Here is a 27,042-nt window from a genome sequence, read left to right as displayed (position 1 = left end):
CCGACAGTGAAGCCCGAAAGACAAGAAATTACCTGTTGCTTTAAGAAAAATCCGAAATCATTAGAATGAGGGAGATGAAATGGTAGAAGGGACAAGCTACCCTCCGTGAGAACCGTACGCACATCTCTCTTATTACGTGCTCGATAATCTACGTTTGTGCTAGCGCATCATCCATACTCCCACTCTCTCATGGGTACTTTAGACCTGAAAAAGTGTTCTGGATGTGCTGCAATTACTTTCAGTGGCGGTAGCTAACGCTCGCAGGGCTAGGTATTATCACGCGTAGCACACTATTTTCCTATTTAATTCTGACCGCGTTACAGCGGATCTTCACAGATATTGGTTGTCGCTTGGCGCAAGACCCATCATTCCACCTCCCCGCCCACTAGGCGTCAGATCCGTCAGACCGTGCGTCAGATTTCGGCTAGCCACAACTGGGCTCGTCTCTATCGCTTTGCTTCGAGTGCTGCTTAATGTTTTAAGCACTAGTTTTTACAGTGAAAACTGAGAGCCTTTGACCATTCGTTCATCGCTTTAACCCATTTCCAATGTCCCCTCAATATATCGTACATACAAAGATACTCAAGAAAGTGCACGAGAGGACGGTTGCCACGGAAGCTCAGTGCTATATTATCGCCCGCGCAGGCCGCAAACTGCGGGTTTCACTCTCACCCGTGGTTGCTTGTCTTTTATTCCACTTTCATGTCTTCTTTTCTTCGTTGTTAGAATATTTCAATTCGGAAAACAATAAATTTCGCCTACGTTTCGCTGTCGCCGTTGTGTGTCGGCTTCATGTACCTGTAAAGCGCGAAGAATTGAGCCATACCATTCGCCTTATTGATCTTGTTCCAGCAAAATTAATGGGCGGCGCCGCGCTATTTGAAAATCAGATAAGGGACAAGAGATAAGAGGGAGCAGAAGGTAAAAGAGAAGTAGCGACGTCAACGTGAAATGATAACTTCCGACCAGTCTAGGACGTTGATACGGGAGGATAGACGCTCTCGAGCTCTCTGATTTCATCGTGCGCTGGTCATCATAGTTAGATGATGATGATGACCAGCGCAGGATGAAATCAGAGAGCTCGAGAGCGTCTATCCTCCCGTATCAACGCCCTAGTGACTGCTACGCAGACGTGTTCTAAATAACTAGCATAGAATAATGGAAGTGCATATTCCACAAGTATTGTATTGCATGTATTCCTCCAGGTGAAAGACGGTAATCAACGTCATGATTCACTCAAGTAACCCTAAAACCCGGACGCCTGAAATCCAAGCATGCCCTTTGCACCCGAGTTAATGAAGCGGTCATTCTACAAAAAGCAAGCAATGTTATACTTCGATGATAACAGTGCGGAAAATCCCACAAGTAAAATTTGCAGAGCTATCCTGACACATTGCAGATTTAGGCTGTGTACGCACTCTATGGTGTGCCCCAATGCTACAGTCGACCAATTATTGTCGACCGAACAAAAAAAGTCGCATTTTCCGTGAACTCAAAAGACGCTACAATCAACGAAAATGGGAAAAAAACTTTACGGTATTGCGAGAATGATGCATTCGCCCACCCCCTTGTGTAATACCCTGAAAAAGGTCCTTAAAGGACAATAAATGATTATGATGATGAAACTGCTCGTGGTAATGCGGATGTGGGAGGACTCCCACGCCACGCTCACCGGAGCCACTTTGGCTTGCGCGAACCTTGCCATGAGCCCATTTTATTGCTTTTTTTTAGCATTTGGTGTGCTTTATACTTTTCACCATCTCAGTCATTTTCTACAGCTAAGTTGCCAATATAGCGTATACGCCTTCACAATTTTTTTAGTAAAAGTTAGGGGGAGGAACGGGGAGAGGGCGGTCACCGTCGATTTCAATATTTACTTCCTGCCCTTCTTCTCGTCGCGGTCTTCATCCTCACATGGTAACTAAGGATGACATGGTAACTAAGGAGTCAATCACGATAAAATATTAGTACGAGAGTGTTCTTTGTACCATACTTGTATTAACGATACTGCAGCCGCACGCGTGAAGTCGCCTTATAGCCGTCGCGCATGTACATCATATCGTTTATAAAATTTGCCGCAGCCGGAAGCCTGTACTCGCAGGCCCCAGGCTTCGTTCATCTGCTTCTTGACGTGTTGGAAATGGAGCACCTGTGTCTTCGGCATACCGGTTCCGTTCCGTTCGCCTGTACTGTCGGGAACTCGTACACAGGGCGATGCTCTTCGCTATTCGTTTCACCAGTTCAACTTGGCGGCATTTGCACATCGCCATTCGTTTCACTCATTGCAGGTAATTGCCTGAACTCTCCAGAATTAACTGTGTAAAGTTCGTGGAGGAGATGCCATGCCGGCTCCGCACCAGCAAGAACTGACACGAGCACTGGCGGGAACTAGTTGGCATATGGCAGTGTGAATCGATTGGACCTATCAATTGTGGCGCGTCGATTGCGCTTGTGACGTCATCGCCGCCTTAAGGCGGTTCGAAAAGCGTATAGCTTTCGGTAGCGTATGGTTCTGTTTTCGTTGTGGTCGACGAGGGTGGGACTTTCACCGCCAATACAAATACGCCAGTGCAAGGGCATGTGCTGGCGCGCAAGCCGCATTTCGCCAAATATTTTTGTTCGTTGAGACGCGATTGCTGTCACACGAGTACTTTGTGCGAGTGCAGCCATCTTTGCCGGGGCTCGACAGAGCATGTAATTGGGCTTTCAATCAAAGCGGCAAGCTAGGTGGGTAGGACCGAACTGTACCTTTGGGTTGCCTACAAATACCGATGTCATGTTTCTAGATTTTAAGTTAAGGTTAAAGATGCCCAACATATTTTGACGAATAGTTTGAACGTTGACGAAGAAGACAGCGGTTTTGGCTGGCGCTCTGCTCGCGCTGACCTTGGCCTTGACGGCAGGGCTGTGCAATCTTGCCAGTCTGTGCTACCAAATATTATCTCCTGACGATATTTTGGGTGGATGTTGCGGGTTCAGCTGACGAGTGCACGGCACAGGATTTCCGCCACGAACGCCACCTTGGTTTCGACACAATGTCCGACGGCGACCACCAATCCAATCCTGGTCCGTCAGCTCTGCCTATTTCGGGTGCATGAGTCGGTGATCGGTGAACCCAAGGACGCTCACGGGCACCAATGGCGTGGATGTGGAAGACTATGGGGCTGGCAATGTACGAGCGTGCCAGCGACCCTAATTCGTGGATGCGATGATTATCCTCGCTGTTGTCATCTTTCATTTGAAACGCATGAAGAGGACGTGTGCAGTGGGGACATTTATCATCATATTGGCATTACAACCCTCGAAACTTCCGAACTGATTTCAAATTGCTCGGTGGCGCGCTCAAAATTGGTAAAATCAGGTATCGCTGCTTCGTGTCTAGATTCTACGCTATATAAAAGTCCTGGCAGTCCCTTGCTAACTGGAGTTTCTCGCGACATCTAAGTCGTATCTAGGAGGCTGTTTTTTCCAAATCCGCTGTTGTCTGAGTCTTTAAAAGTCGACAACAAAAATTCATAAAAAGGTGGGACAGCGAAACAGAAAAAGATGAAAATTGTTTACAATTATTGCTTAGGTGTATCTTATGAAGCATGGAATAATTAAAGTTTCTGCGAAATTTGGCGCTGGGGTGGGCTTCTCTGCGAAGAAGCAGTTAAGCAAGATACGTCCTCTTGTTGACCATCCAACGTCGGTATCCGAGGTCACGTGTCCAATTGAGCATGCGCGGCAGTTTCTTTGCTGTCCCGTGGAGGTGGTACACCCCATAGCGTTATTCTACGGGAAAATGTGCGATAAGTAAACCGAACGCCGGTCCAAATGTTCCCCGCAGAGAACAATAAGCAGATGTCAAACATTTCACATGCTCAAAGTCGGACGCGATATAATTGTGGTGCCGTGTTTCAGGAAACGAAGGTCCTCTTTCAAAATGAGAACTCTATGCTCATAATGGCAAAGCCTTTAGCGCACTTCAAAAAAGACAGGGACGTGACAGAGAGACTGGACAGCGCTGACTTTCAACTGACGTTTATTCAAACACAGAGGCAAGTATATAGCGGAGCACCTATGGAGGTTACAAAAATACGGAAGATAAATCGCCCTCTACGCATGCGCACGTCATTACCATCCAGGAACGCGGTTTCCTTCTCCGAAAGATTAACTGACGGTGTACCAACACAGTTTGCTCCCTTTTTTCGTATCAGCCGGGCTTCGATTATTTCACGCATGCAGCGGTCATTGCTCCTGGCCTCCACTGTGCATGCGCCTAACATTAGTTTGCACGTTTTGCTGGGACAATCGTGGCAATGATTGGATCGCGATCACGAAATAGCCACCATCCAGTCCTCGGTACAGTCGCTGTCAATCAATTCTGCTTCTTTGCAATCACGGCATACCGAACTTGAAGATCAATCACGACGCTGCAACCTCATTTTTATGGATTAGATGAGCACCGGAAATCGTGGGCTGAGTCGGAAGAAAAAATTAAGGTAGTTTTGGCTGACGCACTTGACACTCTGCCGGATTCAGCCATTCAACGCGCTCATCGCCTAGGTCAATATTCGCCAGCAAAAAAACGTCCGATCATCGTAAAATTTACTAACTTTAAGATAAAGGAGATAGTCCTCTCTGCCCGAAAAAAAGCTGAAGGACAAAAACGTCACAGTTAATGAAGATTACTCACCTGCTACACGTCACCCTCGAAAGAAATTAACCGAGTTTGCCAAAATTGAATCCGACGGAGGTCCGTAGCAGCTCCGAAATAACAAATTACTAATGAATAAGAAATACTACATGTATGATCCCGAATCTAACTGCGTTAACGAGCATACGAGGCAACCGCCGTCAGATGATAATCATCCTACTAACTCTGTTAAACAGCACGCGCAGAAACCGCCCTTAGCTGATAATCCCGCCAGTCCGGCTCACGGCAGTTCCTAGGGACGCGCGAGGGGACGTGGACGTTCTTTTTCGCAGATATCCGTTCTTTTTACTAACATCCACAGTACCATCAGCAAACGTCACTGGCTTAACTCCGCCATCGACACCTGCAGCGCTGATATCATAGTACTGATTGAAACCTGGTTACGTCCTGAAATTCGAGACCACGAACTTTTTCTTATTGCAAATAATTTCTCTATCTATCGCTGCGATCGCATTGGGCGACAAGGAGGAGGCCTACTGCTCGCTATCACGAAAAATCTCGCTTCACAGTGCATCCGCATCAACACCCCTTTAGAAACTGTCTGGGCATGCGTCGCCCTAAATCATTAAAAAGTTATTATTCGGGTCTGTTATCGGCCCCCTACCTATACACAGAACTTCGTAAATGAATTACACGATGTTGTTAACATCGTTTCATCCCGTTACCCAAACTGCCCATTACTTTTGCTTGGTGATTTTAATATGCCAAACATAACCTGGTCTAACACTGTCCCCACGATACACCCACCTTCCACGCTAGCTAAAGAATTTTTAGAAATGTGCTCCGTTTTTTCTCTCGAACAGTTGTAACTGAACCGACTAGAACCACAGACTCTGCTGCTAATACCCTTCAACTCATTCTCGCTTCACAGCCCGACCTGGTTTCCAACATCACTCACGTTCCAGGAATGAGCGACCACTCTTTACTCTTTTTTCACTTAAATCTCACACAAGCTAAACATGCCAAAACAACTGTAACCATCCGTAATTACAATAAAGCAGACTTTGACGCGATTAATAGAGAATTATGTTCATTCCTTGATGTTTTCCTCCAGGATTTCGAGAGCCGTACAGTAGAAACTAACTGGGTAATCTTCGCAGGAGAAGTTACTTACCTAACCAACAACTCCCTTTGGTAAACACAGAAGGCGATACCCTACAAGATCAGGCGGACTCACTTGGGGAGCACTTTGAGAGCGTGTCAAGTGCCAACCATTACTCGCAATCCTTTCTGAAACATAAACAAATAGAAGAATGTAAGCCACTCATGAGAAAATGTCAACAGAATGAACCATACAACTGTCCTTTTAGCATTGCCGAGTTGAGAGCTGCCTTGAGCGCATGCAAGAGCTCTGCACCGGGATCTGACAGAATCATGTATGAAATGATCAAAAACTTACATAAAGACACCCAAGTTACACTAGTCACAATTTTCAACACGATTTGGGCTGCGGGATACTTCCCGACTACATGGAAAGAAGCCATTGTGATGCCGGTTTTGAAACAAGGCAAAGATCCTTCCTCAGTGGCAAGTTACCGCCCGATAGCCCTGACAAGTTGCCTTTGTAAGGTATTTGAAAAAATGATCAATCGCCGTTTCGTGCATCTCCTAGAGTCCAGTAAAATGCTTGACCCATTTCAATGTGGTTTTCGGGAAGGGCGGTCTACAACCGACCATCTTGTGCGCATCGAAGCGAGCATTCGCGATGCCTTCGTGCACAAGCAATCTTTCTTATCTGTATTTCTGGATATGGAAAAAGCGTACGACACAACCTGGCGGTACGGAATCCTGCGCGATCTTTCCGCGCTAGGTATCCGCGGCAATATGCTAAATACTATAGAGAGCTACGTAGAGAACCGTACATTTCGAGTGAAAATAGGTCCTGCACTGTCGCGTACATTTATACAGGAAACTGGGGTACCCCAGGGTGGCGTACTCAGCTGCATGCTCTTTGTCGTAAAGATGAACACGCTTCGTGCATCTTTACCACCAGCTATTTTCTATTCCGTCTACGTAGACGATCTACAAATAGGTTTTAAATCCTGCAACCTCACAGCCTGCGAGAGACAGGTACAGCATGGTTTGAACAAGGTGTCACAGTGGGCAGAGAAAAATGGATTTAAAATCAATCCTCACAAGAGTTCTTGTGTTCTGTATACAAGAAAGAGAGGCCTGGTTCCGGTTCCTTGCTTAGAACTGTGTGGACAACAGATACCTGTAAACAAAGAACACAAATTTCTAGGTGTTATACTTGACAATAGACTCACTTTCATCCCACACATAAAACATCTTAAAGAAAAATGTCTGAAAACAATGAACCTATTGAAACTTCTATCGCAGACTACGTGGGGCGCTTTCAGAACGAGTCCCATACAAAGTTTATATGCAGAATCGAATGAGTGGTCACTTCATATCCAGAGAACATACATCAGCCAAACATATTTTTTGAAAGTCCACTCTAATCCTCAACATCCGTGTTATAATACCGTTAACGAGATGACATACGCTACACTCTTTCGCAATCGTCCCTCCGTAAGACAGCCTTTCTCGCTGCGTGTGAGGGAGCTTAGTGAAGAAATGCATGTTCCACTCCTCGAGCTGCGCCTAATGCATCCAGCCAAGCTGCTACCTCCTTGGGAGTGGCAGCTGATACAATGCGACACATCTTTCGTTCAAGTTACAAAGCACGCTTCAGACATTGAAATCCCAATGCATTTCCGGGAACTCGAACACAAACACTCCTGCACGGAGTTCTACACAGACGCATCGAAGTCGCACGACGGGGTGTCCTATGCAGCCGTCGGTCCATCCTTCTCGGAATCCGGCGTACTGCATCCGGAAACTAGTATCTTTACGGCTGAAGCCTACGCAATATTATCGACCGTGAAGCATATAAGGAAATCAAAACTCAAAAGGTCAGTTATATATACGAACTCTCTAAGTGTTGTGAAGGCTTTGATATCGTTCTGTAAGCACAAAAATCCTGTTATAATTGAACTCTATTCCATCTTATGTAACGCATATATATCTAACCAGCATGTGATTATATCCTGCGTGCCAGGACATAGGGCCATCGAAGGTAATGTTCTGGCGGACCAGATGGCCACGTCAGTTGCATGGCATTCTGCTAATCCCACCGCTGCAGTTCCTGTCACAGATCTGAAGCCCTTCTTGCGGAGGAAACTATGAAATCACTGGCAACGCCTATGGGACGCGGAAACAAATAATAAGCTCCACGTGATAAAGCCACAGTTAGGATTCTGGCCCTCTGTAACAAAATCACGCCGAACAGATGTCCTATTCTGTCGTCTCAGAATAGGACACACATTTGGCACGCATAACTATTTACTGACTGAAAATGATCCTCCAAACCGCGGTAGATGCGGGGAGAGGCTGACCGTCCTCCACGTCCTCCTGGAGTGTCGGCAAGCCGAATATGAAAGAAAGAAACATTTTCCCTTAGCATACCGGCATCACATCCCCCTTCATCCCGCAATGCTACTCGGCCCAGAACCTTTATTTGACACCAACGCCGTCCTAAGTTTTCTGAAAGATGTTGTCTTGCATGTTTTTAGCCCCACATGTTCGTAGCGGGTCCTCTCTTCAGAGGATGCCGCTGCGATATCTCTTTAGTATAGCACATGCCTCTAGGCCCTTGTCTTTCAAGGGCTCTGGCGAGGCAGCAGTGCTCCAAGTAATTTTAACATCCTACATATTTTTGATTTTGCATCATTCTTCTACGATGGATTTTAATGTTCAGAGCATTCGTCATTAGTCATCGCCATAATTTTATAGCACGTCGATTTTACGCACTTTACAGCGACTATTTTTAGGCCACTTTACAGCCAAGTCACATCGTCCATAACACATCGTGAACACTACCAGTTGTCATGGCGCTCTTTGGCCAAACCTGGCCCTTGCGCCACAAAACACCACACACATCATCATCATCATCTAACCAACAAGTACATTCCCATTCGCATCGTAACTAGCAAGTCAGACGCTCCCTGGTATAATGTTCATATAAGACGCTTATCAAATAAAAAGAGTCGATTGTACAGGTCGGCAAAGTCTTGCTCGAGTGAAGCTCGTTAGAGTGCCTACCGATTGGCTTCAAGCGAATATGTATCAGCGCTAAGAAACGCCAGAAACAATTTTTTATGTCACGCTGCCGTCCATACTAACAAATGATACCAAGAAATTCTGGCGCGTTATTAACCAAAAAGATGATGACATCAAAACTCTTGTAAATAACTCTGGGAATGCCATACTCTGTGATCATATCGCATCCGTCCTCAATGAAACATTTATCCAAAACTTTTCTGTAACCTGCAATGTTTCCCCACCCACTGCACCTTGTTATGATTACCAGGCTATGTTTTCAATTACAATTGAACCATGTGGCATCGAAACCGGGATTAAATCGTTGCCTGTCTCCTCTGCTCCTGGCCATGACCTAATGTCCGTGAAATGTTTGCACAGCACTGTTGTTTATTCATCTATTTTACTAGCAAAACTTTTTCAACAATCGCTTGACACAGGATACCTGCCCCTTGATTGGAAAGTCGGTAAGGTGATTCCACTCTATAAATCAGGTGACAAGCATTCTCCTCTCAATTATCGGCCTATTTCACTAACCAGTATTACATGCAAAATATTAGAACATATCCTATATTCACAGCTTGCAAACTTTCTTGAGTCAAATTCATTTTATTCAACTTCACAGCATGGCTTTCGAAAAACATATTCTTCTGAAACGCAGCTGGCTTCCTTCATACATGAGTGAGTGAGTGAGTGAAGTAACATTATTTTGGTCCAGAGAAGACGCAGGGAAGACCCCGCGCCACCCGGCTAGTCCCACGTAGGGACCGCCAAGCCCAGCTTGACGGCCCGATCGCGGGCACTCTGGACGGCCAGGGTTTGGTCGTTGAGTTCGGGGCTGCCCAAGAGCGCAGCCCACCTATCTTCGCTGAAGGAGGAGCCGATGGTTCACACTCCCACAACACATGGTCCAATGTTGCCCTTAGTCCACAGGCAGGGCAGTCCGCACTGGGATATCTTTCAGGGTATATGGCATGAACAACCGCGAGGTTAGGGTATGCACGGGCTTGTAGAAGTCGAAGGGTAACCGCCCGCGCCCTACATAAGGCGGGGTGCGGGAGGGGGAAGACCCGTCGTGACAGATAGTAGTGCGTGGTGATCTCATTAAACGTAGGCAAGGGTTCCCCGCGGGGCTGGGCGACTGCTCCTTCATACATAAGCTACACCTAATTGTTGATACTTGTTCAGTGGCAGATTGCATTTTCCTCTCCAAAGCTTTCGATAAAGTGTGTCACAAACTGCTACTTCACAAACTACAGCTCATGAACATTGACCCCAAACTTTCTGCTTGGATTGAGTGTTTCCTTAAAAACCGTTCGCGATACGTGTCAGCTAATAATCTTAACTCTCACTCAAACCCTGCCCATTCCGGCGTCCCACAGGGCTCCATCTTTGGGCCTCTTTTTCTAATCTACATCAACAATTTGCCTTCTTCTGTTTCCTCTCATATCCATTTATTTGCGGATGACTGCGTAATCTTCAGAGAAATAACAAGCAGTGACGATGTAACCGCTCTTCAGTCTGACCTGAACGCTGTTTCATTGTGGTGTAAAACATGGACAATGGAATTTAACATCACAAAATGTAAATCTCTTCGCGTATCCAGAACTTGCAACAGTATCCCCACTTATTCCTTAGATCATGTCCTCTTAGAATCGGTAGGCTCATACAAGTACCTTGGTGTACACATCACTTCCACTCTCACTTGGTCTGTACACATCACATACATAATTAACAATGCTAATCGTATGCTTGGTTACATCCGCCGCAACTCTTCTAAAGCGCCCTCATCCCTCAAACAGCTGTTGTACAAAACGTTAATACGTCCGAAAATAGAGTACGCCGAGTCCATCTGGGACCCTCATCATGAAAACCTAATACATTCACTAGAAATGGTCAAAAATAACTCGGTTCGCTTCATTCTTTCCAACTATAACAGGACCGCTAGCATATCTTCAATAAAATCAAGCCTTAATCTACCATCCCTAGCCTCACGTCGCAAAGCGTTTCGTATTTGTCTGTTCCATAACATGTTTCATCATCCACACTTGCTTAGCGAATTAATCCCTCCCCCACGTCGCCTACCATCGCGATTAGATCATGCCTACTAGGTCGGTGTCCCATTTTGTAGAACTAACGGTTTCTTTCAGTCATTTATACCTCGTACAGCCGCAGAGTGGCATCACCTTCCCGCACTGACAGCCACCATCAAAGATTACCAGCTTTTCACGAACGCCTTAGCTAATATTGTATGAGTAGACACACCCGTTAACTTTTTATTGCAATACTCCTACTCGTTGTATCACATTTCCTATTTTTTCTTGTTTTGTATGCCTGTAACCACTCCCCTCTCCAATGCCAATGGCCCTGAGGGTACATGAAATAAATAAATAAATAAATAAATAAATAAATAAATAAATGTTCAGAAAGGTTTCCGTCCGTTGGTTTTGCCATATTTCGCTTGTGTTCTCTATGAACCGCCAACTATATGAACCATACTATACGCAGGAGTACTCTATCTCATGTACAAGCCAAACGGCTATGACCTAGCACAACAGAAAACTACCCTTAATCAGTCGCATGATGTCCTTATGCGACTTGTACAATTAGCCACCAGGTTTCTTTTTATCTGTGTACATGATCTCGTCAATGCAATAAATCATTTAGTCGTGAATCAGCGCCGAGGTTGGCTTACTTTGTTCTTGATACGTTTCGCGCTCTATGGTTTCGAAGTTGTAGCTATCTCCCATTTCTTACTCCCTAATAGCAAGCGCGTAGCATTCAGGCCTTAATGATATACAGTTCCAGCATCCAGTGTCCCTGAGAGATGTGTTGTCAGTCCGCTGTTATTCATCGTTTTGATTAACTATATCATCGACTTCGACTTTCAAATGAAAATATTTGCGGATGACTGTGTTTTGCGCCAGGAAACCATTAGTCTTAACGATAACCGAACTCTTAACAAATCTATGATCTCTACAACTGAGCGGTGTGTAAAGTTTTAAATCGCAATCAACGTAGACATGTCCGTAGTACTAAGCGTAAGAAGAAGGAATGTTTACTCTGATTTCGTATACGCTGCGAATGGGAGCCCGCTCTCCAATGTTACCGGACATAAATACCACGGTATAACCACGAACTCTGGACTCTCTTGGGACACTCACATATCTAAGAGAACTGAAACTGCATTACTGAAGGTCTTCTTTCTTAAAAGATGCCTCCGACATGCCCTTGCGTCTCTTAAGCTTCTGGTTTACAAATAGTTGGTTAGACCAATTTTAGAATATGGAAACAGAGTATGGTTTCTCTCATGCATCAACTAATACACCAAAACTAGAATATGTGAAAAAGAAAGATGGTTAGATTTGTATATGAGAAGTGCGGATCTACTGATTCACATTTCGCTTTGCTAGCTTCCCACCTTTCCACATTCAGGACTACAGCAAACCACTGCGGACTGGAGTTAATGTTTCAGCTTCTACGCTACCACTACAGGCTCGATACATCAAGGTACATCTCTTTCGCGCTAGCAAGAGAGCTACAGAACGCAAACATAAAATTACGCTGACAGAATACTCCTGCAATGACGCATTTGAGCACTCCTTTCCACTTGCATTGAGGAAATGGAATCAAATGGATCCCTGCATTACTAGTACAGATTAATTGTCATAGTTTACCAAGAAAATAGATTTGATAACAAAATGTGGTGTGGATAATTGCAGGGAAAGGGTAATGGCAATGGCAACCTCACTGCTCCCGAAATCAATGGAATATTTTTTGAACTATATAGATGTTATTTACCCTCCTATTGCTGACGGCATATGATTACCTCAGGTACCTTGCTATTGCCTATCTAATGTGTAGCATAGTACACGATATGATTAGCGTATTTACAATTTCGTTTTCCCTTTCTCAGAGGTCATATTCTTTAGCAGTTAGAGTTCACGTGAATGTTTTTGATGTAGCGCCTGTACATATCTAATTTGTATTTTAAATCCTCTTTATCGCGTTTGTACAATGCTTGTTTCTGCTTGTTCAATTTTATTTGTTGACCTGTAAGGTAGCGCCCGTATATGCACTTTATCTTGTGTATTCATTTTCTGTCTGTATTTAACCCGCCTGCTTGGCTCTTATTTACAGAGCTGCAGTATTGTAAACAAATAAACAAAATATAGGCAGCGATGTGTTACGCAATGTTTCGTAACCAGATACTCTCGTTCATACTACCACACGGAAATCTTTCGAATTTTATTTATCTCTTTGTGATCTATCATGTCCTTATTCTGTCTTTTCTTCGTATATTAAATTGCTACGTTTCTGGCCTTTCCTTCCTGAAGAGAAGGCAGGATCATGCGCGTCCCTGCGACAGCTTACAGCCTTCTCTTCCCCCTTTTTCATCTCTGTCTCCGCGTGTGTGTATGTATATATATATATATATATATATATATATATATATATTCAGTTCCAACTTCTATACATAAAATGGGTATTATGATATTGAGGCGACAATGGGAACCTTATCACACGTACCTTTCTTTCGTCAAGCCAGCAGTTAATACAGTAGTTTGTAATAGTGATTTTGGATTTCATTGCAGTAAACGCGCAAACACTTGTGGACGTGATGATCTTGGAGTATTTATTGTGAATGTGACACGAAGTGCTAGAGAATCTTGCAAACTCTGTATTTCTGTGCGTCGTTCTTGGCTTCAATGTAGGGTAAGATAAATGTGTCGACCTGGTGCGACAGTTTTGTGAACAGCAGTGGGTCATCTGGATTGGCGCACTTCACCGGGCCACCGGAAACAACTCCTTCCAAAAACCATGCACTTCCTGAATTCCACACCAGGGGGCCTCCGCTGTCGCCCTGAAAAAAAAAACAATCGTACCAACCTACTGGCTTGACACAAACTTTCGTTACCAGTGGGCTCCTGAATACTGCGGTATACGTACGAAACGACTTTGTTGATCGAGTTCTATGAAAGCCCATATGATGACACGACACAATCGTTCTCTTGCCATCATTCAGGACTGGTGGCAACTCACGCGTCACCGCCACAATACTATACGAGACAAAATAACCCTAGTTACAACAGGGCAATAGCGATGGCGCCATTCACTACCCGTCAGGTTAACCCAGTCCCTATGGTGTTGCACTGCCTAGCTCGATGTCATGGGTTTGATCCCAACATGGTGGCCGCATTAGGAACCCAAAAATTCGTGTACCATGCACTGGGTGCACGTTAATTAAACCCCCACAGGTCAAAATTCTTTCGCCTGGTGACCATATTTTGGTTTTGGTTCGTAAAACCCCGGTCGAGGCTTCACCCTAATAAGCCTTTATTGAAAGACGCGTGAACTCAAGCGAATCATTGTGTGCGCTCTTCATAGATTTCGATTAAGCGTAGCCGTTACCAAATGACGTCCGCATCTATTTCAATGGGCCTTCTCTCTCAACTGCGATAGTTGTCATGTGCACCAAGAGCCTTCAATTTACCTTCAGTAGTAGCGCGAATGGCAGGCGTTGCCTGATTTCTTGTCCGAACTCGTCTATCGGCCCGTGTAGTTGGAATACAAAATAAGTATCTCGAATAGCGGGTGCACATTAACCTGATTCGACATTCATACGAGGGGAAAAAAACTGCCATTTAGCATAGTGCTTTTTTCGTGCATTGAGAATGTTAGTGTTTGATAAACTCTTGTAACTGTGTAGATGTCATCACGTACCCCGGCGGTAAGCATATCTGAAATTTCCAAAGCCTTCAAAAGTCGTAATATTCAAGAGCAGGGCCTGTACGTAGAAAAGTTCTTGGTCTAGATTTGTTCGTAAGAACAAGCAAGAGCCGATTGTGACGCTGGACATGGCATTAACCAAGGCAGCCTATCAATTAAATATAGAATTGAAGAACGAAAAGCATTTTTTTTGCATTCCGCTTTTAAGTTTATAATTTAGAAATTTTTTAACTGCCAGGAAATTGCAGAAACAGTCCACCAATAGCAAACATGTGTTATAAAAAAAGTTTTTTTATGTGAATAAGAGTTTGCAATAAGGAGTTATAACTGGTTAGATGCCTTAGCAAATGTGCTCGCTATGATCGTAGCTTTGCACCTGGTCTTATGAATATGTATAAATCATCACTTATTTCCTGAAAACGGTGACGCTATGCACGAAAATGAAAAAAAAGTTAAATTATGGGGTTTTACGTGCAAAAACCATTATGATTATGAAGCACGCCGTAGTGGAGGACTCCGGAAATTTTAACTACCTGAGGTTCTTTAACGTGCGCCTAAATCTAAGTACACTGGTGTTTCCGCATTTCGCCCCCATCGAAATGCAGCCGCCGTGGCCGGGATTCGATCCCGCTACTGCGTGCTCAGCAGCCCAACACCATAGCCACTGAGCAACCACGGCGGGTACACGAAAATGAGGTCTAGGTCTGTGTACAGGTACTCTAGGCTATCTGTGGATTTCACAGCGTAGTGCACACTGGATATTCAGCCGCAGCAAATGAAAACAGGTGTTTGGAAAAGCACCTGTTTCCGCGTGCCGCAACATCAAAATAGCTTGGAAGCGCGCTTGAAATGTGCTCCGACGGAAAGCTGAACAGCTGGGCGAGTGTGCGAAGGCTCGCAATCGCGTTCTAGTGTTGCGGTACGGCTTCGTACAGCAAGGTGGCATCAGGCAGACGGGGCAAGCAGCGACGAGCTACCTCCACCCACAGATATATTTGACCCCACCGCTGAGAAAAGTCGTGTTCGCCGCGTTTTTCGCAGCACGGCTACTAAATATACACGAGCTCGTGCATGCTAGATATTCCCCAACCGTGTCCACGTGTTCGGTAAAGCGCTGGTTTACCTTGCAACAAGCTTAGTGGAAGACTTTGAACGTTTCAGAGAATCCATCAGTTTTCACAAGTCCCTGCGATCCTATGCTAATATTTCGAGGGGCTTTCTGCATGCTGTTGTCGGATTTTTTTTGGACAATCGTTTTTCTAAAATGATTTGCAAGGATGGGGTTTGCTTTTTCTCCAGGCTCACCTTGCAGGACGACCCAAAGTCGTGACCAGTGCACAGGACGCTATCAGGCAGGCCAGAATCGTAGTCTTCGACGCATGTCTTGTGCGACATCGTTTTTGTGCGAAGTTGCTTTAGCTTAGGTGATAATTCCTCGCTGTCAGCTGAAATAAAAAAAGATTTAAAATGCAAATTGTGAGATTTTAGCCGTGTTAAGGGCGTATAGGGCCCTTAAGAGCCTTAATCATAATGTAATACTTTTGCTGGCAGATGAAAATTATTTTCTGGCACAGTGTTTTTGTCGACGGCTCCATTGGACAATGCGTATGTCAACTCACTTCACTACTATGCTACAAAACCGTGACATACTCAACCTACGTCGTTGTTTTATTCTGGTCCAACCGACTAAGCCATGAGCTTGTACTGATAGTGGTATCTAAGAAACACACAACATTGAGGCTTCAGGCTCCATATTCCAAAGCCCAAGAAGCACGAGTTGTCCGCAGTCGACTGTCGTGTAGAACTCGATGGTCCTGTGTTTTGTGTCGGGGCGTTGTTAAGAACCGCGCTGCTTTTCGAGCTATCGTTATTGAAGTCTCATGGCAATAAGAATCGGAAAATTATGCACAGGGCAACTTATGAATAAAATTGGCGTCATTGTCCTATACCGTGTGTCCCAGCTAACTTTATGTTGGCTGTTCAATTAAAAGAAAATACTTACAGAAGACGATGCAAAACACAACTGTAAAACCTGCGTTGTTCGGTATTCAGACCTATGACATACAAGCACCCTAATTCGTGTACTTGCATGTTGCACCGCACTACTCAATTTATTTTTGTATCGCTCAGCTAAGTTCGCGTTGGACATCCTATGTACAGGTCGCATCGGTAAGCCTCGTGTCACAGTTCCCAATAACATGCGCATCTAATGTTAGCGTCTATCGTCGTGAGCAGAGAGGACTTCATATAGCGTAGTTCAACCTTTATAACTTTCCGCGCGCTCCTGTTTGTGCCTGATGAGGCTGATAGAAGGAAATCAGTAAAGAATGAATAATAAACAAGTGTGCGTTAGCCAGCCAAGATGTGCGCAGTCAGCATTAATTCGAACGCGAACAATTCTGCCACTACTGCAATGCGCTGATCTTTCCCAGGTACACCTCCATTTATAACAGTGGCCTTAGATTCTTGAAACTTGCACTTATCGCTGCCTACACTAAGAGTGCACGTCACACTTCCACACACAGAATTATACGCAACAAGCTTTCTTATAAGTTATTTCTTGTTCGCGTTTCCATTTATGATGGTGGAACATCATGTCAGCATATGCACCTGTGCATTTTACTGTACCTCACTTCGCATCAAGGTCGCCCGCCTGTTCTGTAAACATTGCGCACTTGCCCCGTCTTTCAGCACAATATTAAAGAAAAGCAAAGAAATCTTCACCAACTTCGCTATTGTCTGTTAGGTTTAGGCATGAGCAAAGTATGATGGGAGCACCTACACTCCATTCACTTAGCGTTTACTGCACTTGTCCAGTTGAATCCACCCGTTTTGATTAGACCAAACGAGAGAAAACTGAAAGATGAAAGGCACAGAGGTGAAGCAGGAACTGTTCGGGTGGCCACTCTACACCAGCGGAAGCTCAAAGGATGCCCAACAGCATTGGCTTTGATATGTGTTTAGCGGGGGATGGGGGGATAACGTAGCACGTTCGACTGGCACAGTGCTACTGTATCCTTTCGTGCAGTTGCACAGTGCGGCCATTTTTATTCGAATAATTCATCTTCTCGAATTAATTTTGTACATTGATAAGCAGCAGCCTATTTCGCAATCAAATCATGACCATGTCATTTACCAGCCATCTCCAATTATTCCAGTCTTCCGCCCAGCGACCCGACCTTATGCTTGCGAATTCCCTATCATTGTCACGCAGTCTAGTTCTCTGCCGTCCCCGAATACGCTTGCCATCCCTTGGCTTCAATTCTGTAACTTTAACCCTTTCTGTTCCGAATGCGAGTGAATATCAGGAAAAAATTACTCCGTTTTTATGACATTATGCTTGGTTAAATAGCTGAGAAATGTCAACCAGTCACAACACACTTCATCGGCATAATTTTGTCGGATGATTCCAATTGAAATTACTGGTAGATGGTGGTAGCTTAAGGAGCACGTAGTTGTACCCAAATGGACGGTGATAAAAGGCCAGACTGGAAGTTTTTCGTCCCTCGGACGCTTATTACATGGTGCTTTACTTTTGCTAAAGGAGACGACTCCAGGGTGTCTACCAAGTTGACATTTCCAAATTCCCTGAGTTTTTCAGGTTTTCCCTGAGTGCCTTTGCAACTTTCCCTGAGTGATGCAGAACTGTTTTATGTCAAGACGAGCTGAAACCATATCGCCCAATGCGGTCACTTTCTGGTAAGCATATCAAAAAAATTTTAAAAAATGACTTAATCCGATTTGAATAATAAGGAGTAGTGTTCATGTTATTCAAGAAGAGAACAGAAGGGAGGGGTTAGTAAAATGCACAGCAGATAAAATGTCTTCGAAATAATTGCATATTGAGTCGGACATTGTCTCAAATACGAATAGAAAAGGAGATGCATGCAAAAGCAAATATTTTCCAACAGGAACTATTTCTATCAACTGATATCAAGCTCAGTGGTATGAGGCCCGAACTTTGTCACAAAATGAGATTCTCTCTCAACAGCTCGTAAATCAACCTCAACTGTCCTGACATACTCTCAGCCCGCGCACGACGCCTCATTGTTGTGTTTCACTGCTTCAAATAGTTTATTTTACTTTGTATGAGGGACACTTGATGTTGGCATCAGCCAACACTTTGTTTTTAAAGCTCAAGCTTATTCAAAACGGCGGCAGCACACTCCCTTTCCCGTTCATTCCTCAATGCGTAGGTCCTTTCTGTGCTTGTACTCCTTCCGTCACTTGTTCGCCCCACGGACCATTTGAAGCACCTTGGTCAGTCGCACAGTCCACGTCGTAGTTTTCGAACTCCTTAGGGGCCGCGAAAACACCCGAAAAGCCGGCCAGTTGGAAAAAAATAAATGTATGTCATTTACTGCCTTTAAGGGCTCAAGGCTCCACAGGCACATTGGAAAACGCTCTGAAGGCCTGTCGGTACACGTAGTAGGCATATCGGTGCTCATACTGTGAATGGAAATACGTGTGTATAATTAAGGAATACATACTGCGTCCCGTGGCAATTGCCCCTTCCCACGCTTGTTACGCTTCACTGCAATACTTTTGCGTATGCTTCACCAAATTACATTCCCGTACGGAGGCGAAGCTGACTTTCAGGAACCGGCATTATGCAACGTACCTTGCTATCCAAGCTTCTAAGCCAATCGCGAGGACCGCAAAGACGCAGTCCGCGGCATTACTGACAGCAGCGAATTCTTTCAATAAAAAACACGGCACCCAATGGCAAGAAACTTCATAGCAAACGTCGAAGCGGCTAGGCCTAGCGCTGCCGTAGCGGTGGCTAAGGCTGCCAGAGGATCTGCGTGCGAGAGCGCCGGTTTCAGGCAGCGAGGTAATCAAAATGGCAGCAGTGATGGCTTTTATTAATGCTGTTTCGGACTTGCGGTCACGGCAAAACTTCGGAAAATTGGATGGCGAAGAGTTCTTGCGTCCGAAATTTCAGACGTTCTGATACATTGACTCTATGGTGTAGGTGGTGGCTCCGCGAAGCCGTCAAAATTATCGGTAATCCTGAAAGTCGGTCGTTGACTGTACACTGGCAACTCCTCCAGCCGACGACAGGACGTCAAAGATGATTAATTACGATTCCTGTCTTGCTCGAGCCAGCATTACCACGACTTTCGACCCTTTGAATGAAATGACAGCTAATTTTCCCTGATAGAGGCACAAATTCCCTGAGTTTTCCCTGAGTTTTCCCTGAGTTTCTTCAGATTACTCAAAATCCCTGAGAATTCCCGGTTTTCCCGGTTGGTAGACACCCTGCACTCAAGTACCTCTTATGTACATGATTTTACCTATACGCAGAAAGTAGTAAGCAGAATTTATTGATAGGAAAGACAGAGAGGTCGACCTGAGCTAGTGCGCTCTAGTCTGCTACTCTGTACTGGGGACGAGGGAAGGGGAGTGAAAGTATTGGGATGGATGATGATGATAAGAGAAGTGGTGATTGCTTATGTACATGAGACAGTTGCCTCGCTAGAGCCGCTCGTCGAGCTTGGTGTCCTGCAGGAACTTCAACAATACTTTTGTTGCACGCATTGAAATTGCAGTGTCAGGCCATGGGCCGAGGATAGCTTCCTCCGACAGTAGTTGTCTGCCAACGCTGGCTAGGAAACTGTCTAGCGTCCATCGCTCCAGCATATATGCTGGGCAGTCGCACAGTACGTGTTGCAGTGTTTCGGGCATCTGGCAGTGTACACAATCAGGGTTCTTCGATTGGCCGATGAGGTGTGCGTAGCGACGGGTGAAAGCAACGCCGAGCCGAATCCTGTGTAGCAATGATGTTTTGCTCCGTGTAAGCTTCGGGGGCAAACAGAATTTACCGTCTGGGTCTATCGTATGTAGGCGTCTGTGAATGTTATCAGAGTGGGCTCTGTAAGCCTTTGTAAGGTCCTGCATGAGTGCCTTGATCATGGAGTTGGTGTCAGGTCACGAGTAGGCAATGCGTACTTCATCAGAGGAAGAGGAGGCCGATCTTGCCTCACTGTCAGCGAGTTCATTACCAAAAACACCAGAATGGCTAGGCACCTATTGAAAGGTGATCACGTGGCCACTTAATTCGGCACTGTGATAAAGTTCGACGATTTCCAGCACGAGCAGATAGTATGGTCCTTTCTTTAAAAAGTATTTTAGCGCCTGTAGTGCTGATTTGGCATCGCACAATATCGTCCATTTATGGGGTGTCTGCATTCTCATAAAACGAACAGCCTCCCGTATTCCCGCAAGTTCCGCAGCCGTAGATGTCGATTTGTGGTCTAATCGAAATCGTTGAGTAATTCCAAGTTGTGGGATTACAAATGCGGCCGTTGTGGCAGATGGCGTGACCGAACCATCGGTATATACTTGTACAGTCCCACTATATAATGCAAATATATGGGACAGGGTGAGCTGCTTCAAGCCAATGGAGGAAACGTGAGATTTCTTCCTAATTCCGGGTATCTGAAGCCTCACTAGTGGTCTTGGCAATGTCCATGGAGGTGTCGCGGGGATGTCGGTGGCCTGGAATCTTGCAGGTACAATGCTTGCGTGACATGCAATAGCTTTAGAAAAAGTACAGTCAAGGTTGGTGCTTGGAAGTGTTGACAGTGGATGGTGTGAGTGTCTGGTTAGCAGGCGAAGATAGGTTCGCACAGGTTGACAAGACCTGTATATGTCGATAGGACAAGCCCGTGCTTCTGCTATTGTGCCCTTGTATCATAAGGCACTCATGCAGGACCTTACAAAGGCTTACAGAGCCCACTCTGATAACATTCACAGACGTCTACATACAATAGACCCAGACGGTAAATTCTGTTTGCCCCCGAAGCTTACACGGAGCAAAACATCATTGCTACACAGGATTCGGCTCGGCGTTGCTTTCACCCGTCGCTACGCACACCTCATCGGCCAATCGAACAGCCCTGATTGTGTACACTGCCAGATGCCCGAAACAATGCAGCACGTACTGTGCGACTGCCCAGCATATATGCTGGAGCGAAGGACGATAGACAGTTTCCTAGCCAGCGTTGGCAGACAACTACTGTCGGAGGAAGCTATCCTCGGCCCATGGTCTGAGACTGCAATTTCAATGCGTTCAACAAAAGTATTGTTGAAGTTCCTGCAGGACACCAAGCTCGACGAGCGGCTCTAGCGAGGCAACTGTCTCATGTACATAGGCAATCACCACTTCTCTTATCATCATCATCCATCCCAATACTTTCACTCCCCTTCCCTCTTCCCCAGTGCAGAGTAGCAGACTAGAGCGCACTAGCTGAGGTCGACCTATCTGTCTTTCCTATCAATAAATTCTACTACTACTTTATGCGTATAGGTAAAATCATGTACATAAGAGGCTCTTGAGTGCAGGGTGTCTACCAACCGGGAAAACCGGGAATTCCGCTATTCCGCTATTGTGACGTGCAGCGTGGCAAGCCAAGACATATACGTAGTGCTTGTGCCTGAAGGCTCTCCAGCGTGCGTATACAAGATGACCCCATGTTAGAAAACACAGGCATGCTGTAGCGTGTGTAGCCCACAAAAAGTGCCTGGTACACTTGGAGCAAACTTCGCTCAGAGGGGCCCCATCTCAGTCCTGATATTACACGAAGAACGTGTATGAAGTTGGTCCGTTTAGCCCTAAGCGCAGTAACATGTTTGGTCCAAGAAAGACTGCGGTATATTATCACGCCAAGATATCTCTGGTGGGTGACTAAAGGGAGCGCCGTTCCGTCGACAACGATTGGATAATGTGACATTGATTTGCGCGTGAATGCCATGACTGCACACTTAGTTGCTGAGAGTTGCAGGCCTCTACGGTGCAAGAACTTCGCCGTTATGGTAGCCGCACGTTGGAGCCTTGCACGCACTTGTGGACGTGTGACCCCAGATGACGAAATACAGATATCATCCGCGTACGTACTGATACGCGCTGTTTCAGGTAGCTCGTCTGCAAGGCCCGCCAGTATGATATTGAACAATATTGGGCTAAGGACACCACCCTGCGGAACACCCCTGCGAACGTCATGTTTATCAGTCTCGCCATCCGAAGTGGACATGAAAATGGTGCGGCCACTGAGGTAACTCTGCAGCCATGCATACATCCGGCCACCAACACCAATATTGTCAAGCGCCTGAAGAATCGAATGGTGGAAGACGTTGTCGTAGGCACTTTTGATATCCAGAAATATTGCGCATACCAGACGACGGCGTCTCTTTTCCTGTTGAACAGAAGATACTAGGTCGATCACACCGTCAATGGATGATCGGCCTCTTCTGAATCCATTGATGAAATCAGGAAGTCCACCACTATTCTCGAGTAGCCATTCCAGTGTGCTCAGTACCATCCGCTCCATCACTTTACCGACACAGCTTGCCAAGGCTATTGGCCGATAATGTGAGAGATCATGTGGGCATTTCCCAGGTTTTAGCAAAGCCACAACACGACTGCACTTCCCGCGATTAGGCACAGTTGCTGTGTCCCACGTAGAGTTGTAGAGCGCCAGGAGAATTTCTCGAGCTTCTACTCCAAGATGACAAATCGCGGAGTATGCAATTCTGTCTGGTCCTGGTCGAGTTGACCGGCGGGAAGAAGATATCGCAGCGTCGAGCTCTTGCATAGTAAAAGGCGCGTCCAGACGGTGATCACTAGATGACGGGAAAGTCAGTTGTGAATGGGTTGGCATATCGTTCGAGGAGCTCATGAGTAATTTGCAGAAGTCATCGGCGACCTCAACTTCACGCCGGCCTTGCCGTATGGCCACAGCGCTGAACGGGTGAAGCTGTTGTGGAGGCGAGCGAAGGCTTCGTACAATTTTCCAAATTCTAGAGAGAGGTTTTCTCGGATCCAGAGAGCCACAGAATGATCTCCAGCGTTGTTTGTCAAGCTTGTCAAGGTGGCGCAGGACATGACGCTGAGCCCGGCGTGATGCGGTCTTTCTGTACTTCCGTTCTGCTCTACGCCGTATCGCGCGAAGTCGCTCGTACTGGTCATCAATAGGTGATCTAGGTGAAGGTGCGCTGAGGTGTTTTGTGTCACGTAAAGTTGCCGCGATGACATCTTCAATATTGGATGGTGCTTGGATGGCTTGACATGCGGTGGTCACAGATTCTCGAAATGTTGGCCAATCGATAGAACGCACAGTGTGCGGAGCTGGGGGATGAAACCATTTCATCTGAACATATGTAGGTAGATGGTCACTTCCATGGGTGTCGAGATCAGTACACCATCGTGTAGCAGACAGCAGGCGTTTTGAAACAAACGCAATGTCAAGACAACTGCTGTAGTAAGAGCCTCGAAGGTATGTTGGCGAGCCATCATTGATCACCATCAAGCCTGGACTAAGCATGAAGTCAGCCAAGTCTCTACCGCGGGCGTTCGTCGAAGCAGAGCCCCACATGGGATGGTGGGCATTAAAGTCACCGATGACTATGTGGGGACCCGCAAAAGCTTTCAGTATGGACAGCAAATGTGAACAGTCTATGCTCGATGTTGGGGGTATATACCCACCAATTACTGAGAGTGTGCGCCGCTTGTACTTCAGCGTTATGCAAACGTACTCGTTGGAAGCGTGTGCAGGAATGTCTTTACGAAAGCACGTTAAATTCCTACGAACAAAAGTGAGCACTTTGCTTAAATTGTGATCATTCCTTGACCACAGGGGCACATATCCAGATACGCGTAGTAAAGACGTCATGTTTGGTTCACATATTACAGCCACGGGAAACTGGTATTTGAACATCCATTGCCGAAAGTCTGCGAGGCGGCCTCGTAGGCCTCTGGCATTCCACTTCATTATTGCAGATCTTCGTAATTGGTTTTCAAAAGCGAGCGCCATGATGCCTTATTGTAGAGCCGCGAGGAGCGGTTCCAAAGCATCTAGCACATGTAGCGCGGTCTTAGCAACCGGCGTCTGTAGTCCGCAGAGAAGTGAACGCATCGTAGTTATCAGGTGTTTCAGCATACTTCGTACATTTTCATTTTCTGTCTTATCATTCTCAACCACCTTTGCAGACACATCACCCGACGCATTTAAGCCTGTTTGTTTGGGTGGGAGCGACGGCCAGTCAATGTCAGAGTCGGTCGGCGGAAGCGTCGTTTTATGCAGCGCATGTGTTCCACGTGCTGCTGCCGAAGAAGGTACGTCGGGCCCGCATCTTGATCGCAGAAGCAAACTTGGCAAGCGAGGAGTTTGCCATGCGGCCAATGGTCCATCTGTATGGGAAGTACTCTTGTCTTGCTGTCGTCTGTGTCGCGATCGACGTCTGCGGCGGCGTATTGATGTAGCAGCCTGTCTGTGAATGGAGTTGTCCCGCACCATCTTTTGAAGGACTGACATTTCGTCCTTGATTTTCTGGCAGTCTTTTCATGTCGCTTCATGTGGACCGGCGCAATTAGGACATTTTAGGGCAGTAGCATCGCAGCTATCATTTTGATGGGCCCCTCCACACCGTTGGCATGTTACGCCGCCCTTGCAAGCTGCGCTTACGTGTCCTATTTTGAAACACTTCCGACACTGCACCAGTTTTGGCACGTAAGGGCGCACACGGTGTCTTACGTATCCTACTTTTACGTAGTCAGGTAATCTTTCATAGTCAAAGACTATTTTAATACACCGGGATTGACCGAAGCGGTGAATCTGCACTATTGGTGCGGTGGAATTCAAAAGCCTCTGGAGGGCAGTGTCTGCGATTTCTTTGTCCACGTCAGAAATAACGCCAGTCGAGGTTACTTTTCCATACGCAAAGAAGGAGCGCACTGGGATGTTTCCTAGTATTGTGGCAGCCTTTAGCGTATCCAGAATTGACTTGTTCACGTCCACCGAAAGGATGTTCCTCCGTGCGTTAATTCTGATCTCGCTGACTTGGTCTGGCGCAATTCGCTCAAAGTACTCTGTTAGGCTCTGTCTGTTCAAGGTATTCAGATCGTCGGTAGTTGTGGTAGGGACGTAAGCAACAGTGAATGATTGCTTACCACTGTCCTGCCTGGGCAACGATCCACTGTCTCACGCAGAAAACAGTGCCAATATTCGGCATATCATCAGTATGCCGAAAATGATTATATTTCTGTTATTTAAGTACCGTTCTTTTATTTCTGTAATTAACTTACTTTCGCTTTTAAATATACTTTCATTCGTACTTATTGCGCATGCAATGCCAATAAAATCCAAGTTTGCGGTTTTCGCATCCTTCCACTGCTCCAAAGCGTTTATTGCTGCCGTCGGTGGCCTGGTGCACGAACAATTGAATATAATTCGAGAACCACCACTTTGAAGGAATAAAATCGCCAAACCGATGCTTCTAGTTTCTGAAAGTACTCACTCACGCCGGTCGCAAAGCCAAGTGCTTTAGGAATTTAAAGGAATGCTGCAAGTAGATGCAACATGATTCCAAAAAAGTCGATTTTCACCCGAAAGCCCAAGCATCGATTGCGATAGCAAATTCATGGACAGCTAGCTATACGAAGGAGGGATAGTAGTTTTATCGGCCGTATAAACACAGGCATACTAAATTAACAAGCATGGTGTAGCGCGCGCACGACCAAACATGGACACATCCCTCTCGATCGCCGCAGACATTCGCTGTCAAAACAATGGAGGAACGAAGCCTGGCAGCAGTAGCGAGTGCATCGACCTAAGTGCAGCCTCTCGCATCATCGCAAACTAAGCTGCGGAAACACAGCGCACGACGGACTCTTGTTTCCGCCGCACATATCTTTCAAGATTCAGCGGCCCGGGAGGCCGCGTGCGCCCGCCCGGGCCGCCCACAATAGAACGCACCCCTCCTCCCTACCCTACTCACGGAGCTTTGCACGCTACAGAAGGCGGCGCGCGTACGCGATATTGAGCTGCGATCACCGGCTCGCCTTCGCACGCTTTCACTCGTACATAGACCGCACGGCGAGCGGCGATGATTTTGACACCCTGCGACTTTGTACGGAACGGCGACGTCCACGGCCACGGCAGTAATGCGCCTGGAGTGTCCATATAATCGCTATCACAATAAAATGTTCGCTCGCCATCCCTGCCCTGTGAAAGTGGATGGCCAGTGAAGCTGTTGAAAACCGCCACTACAACTGCTGAGGGGGTATGCAATGGTCTATTGCTCAATTCCTCCTCCAACGCTTTATTCAGCCAATGGAAAATGCGGACCTGCTGACTTCCCCTGTGCTGGAATCCCACGGTAATACGACCAGCGGTAGCAAGCCGCCGTCGCTCCTACTGCCGCTCCTTTTCCTTTTGCCGGTTCTCGAAATCACGTTGCTCCTCCGGAGCCCTAAATATGCTTTGCTTACCCATAGCGAAGTTGCAACAACAATGAAATCAGTTGCTAGGCTGGCTCTGTTGTATATGAAAAGCTTGTGACGTCACTTCCCACTCCTCAAGCTCCCATCGCGGTGGCACAATGCGCAACAGTAGTCTTTAGAGAGAAACGCGTGCAAGGAGCGCGTCGTGCATCGAATTGTAAGCAGGAGCGCTTTGTTATCACTTATGTATCTTGAATGCTTTTTTGGTGCTTGTTCTTTATTGAAATGA

At 46.1% G+C, this 27,042-nt stretch overlaps 1 protein-coding gene across 1 annotated transcript in view; it reads right to left on the bottom strand.

Moving 5' to 3' along the window:
• Window positions 1–13,410: 13,410 nt before the first annotated feature.
• The window catches only part of LOC142576504 (chymotrypsinogen A-like), a 49,545-nt gene continuing 35,913 nt past the window's right edge, over window positions 13,411–27,042 (bottom strand). Inside the window, exons 5-6 of the mRNA XM_075686659.1 lie at window positions 15,836–15,975; window positions 13,411–13,664 (exon numbers count right to left, since the gene is read on the bottom strand). Coding sequence (XP_075542774.1) covers window positions 13,461–13,664; window positions 15,836–15,975 — 344 coding nt within the window. The 3' untranslated portion in view covers window positions 13,411–13,460. The remainder of the gene's footprint in view (window positions 13,665–15,835; window positions 15,976–27,042) is intronic.

This window comes from Dermacentor variabilis, chromosome 3, assembly GCF_050947875.1.
Source record: "Dermacentor variabilis isolate Ectoservices chromosome 3, ASM5094787v1, whole genome shotgun sequence".
NCBI classification, from domain to species: domain Eukaryota; kingdom Metazoa; phylum Arthropoda; class Arachnida; order Ixodida; family Ixodidae; genus Dermacentor; species Dermacentor variabilis.
Note: the sequence above shows the minus strand (reverse complement) of the source record. Positions and strands in the feature narration are given on the sequence as shown.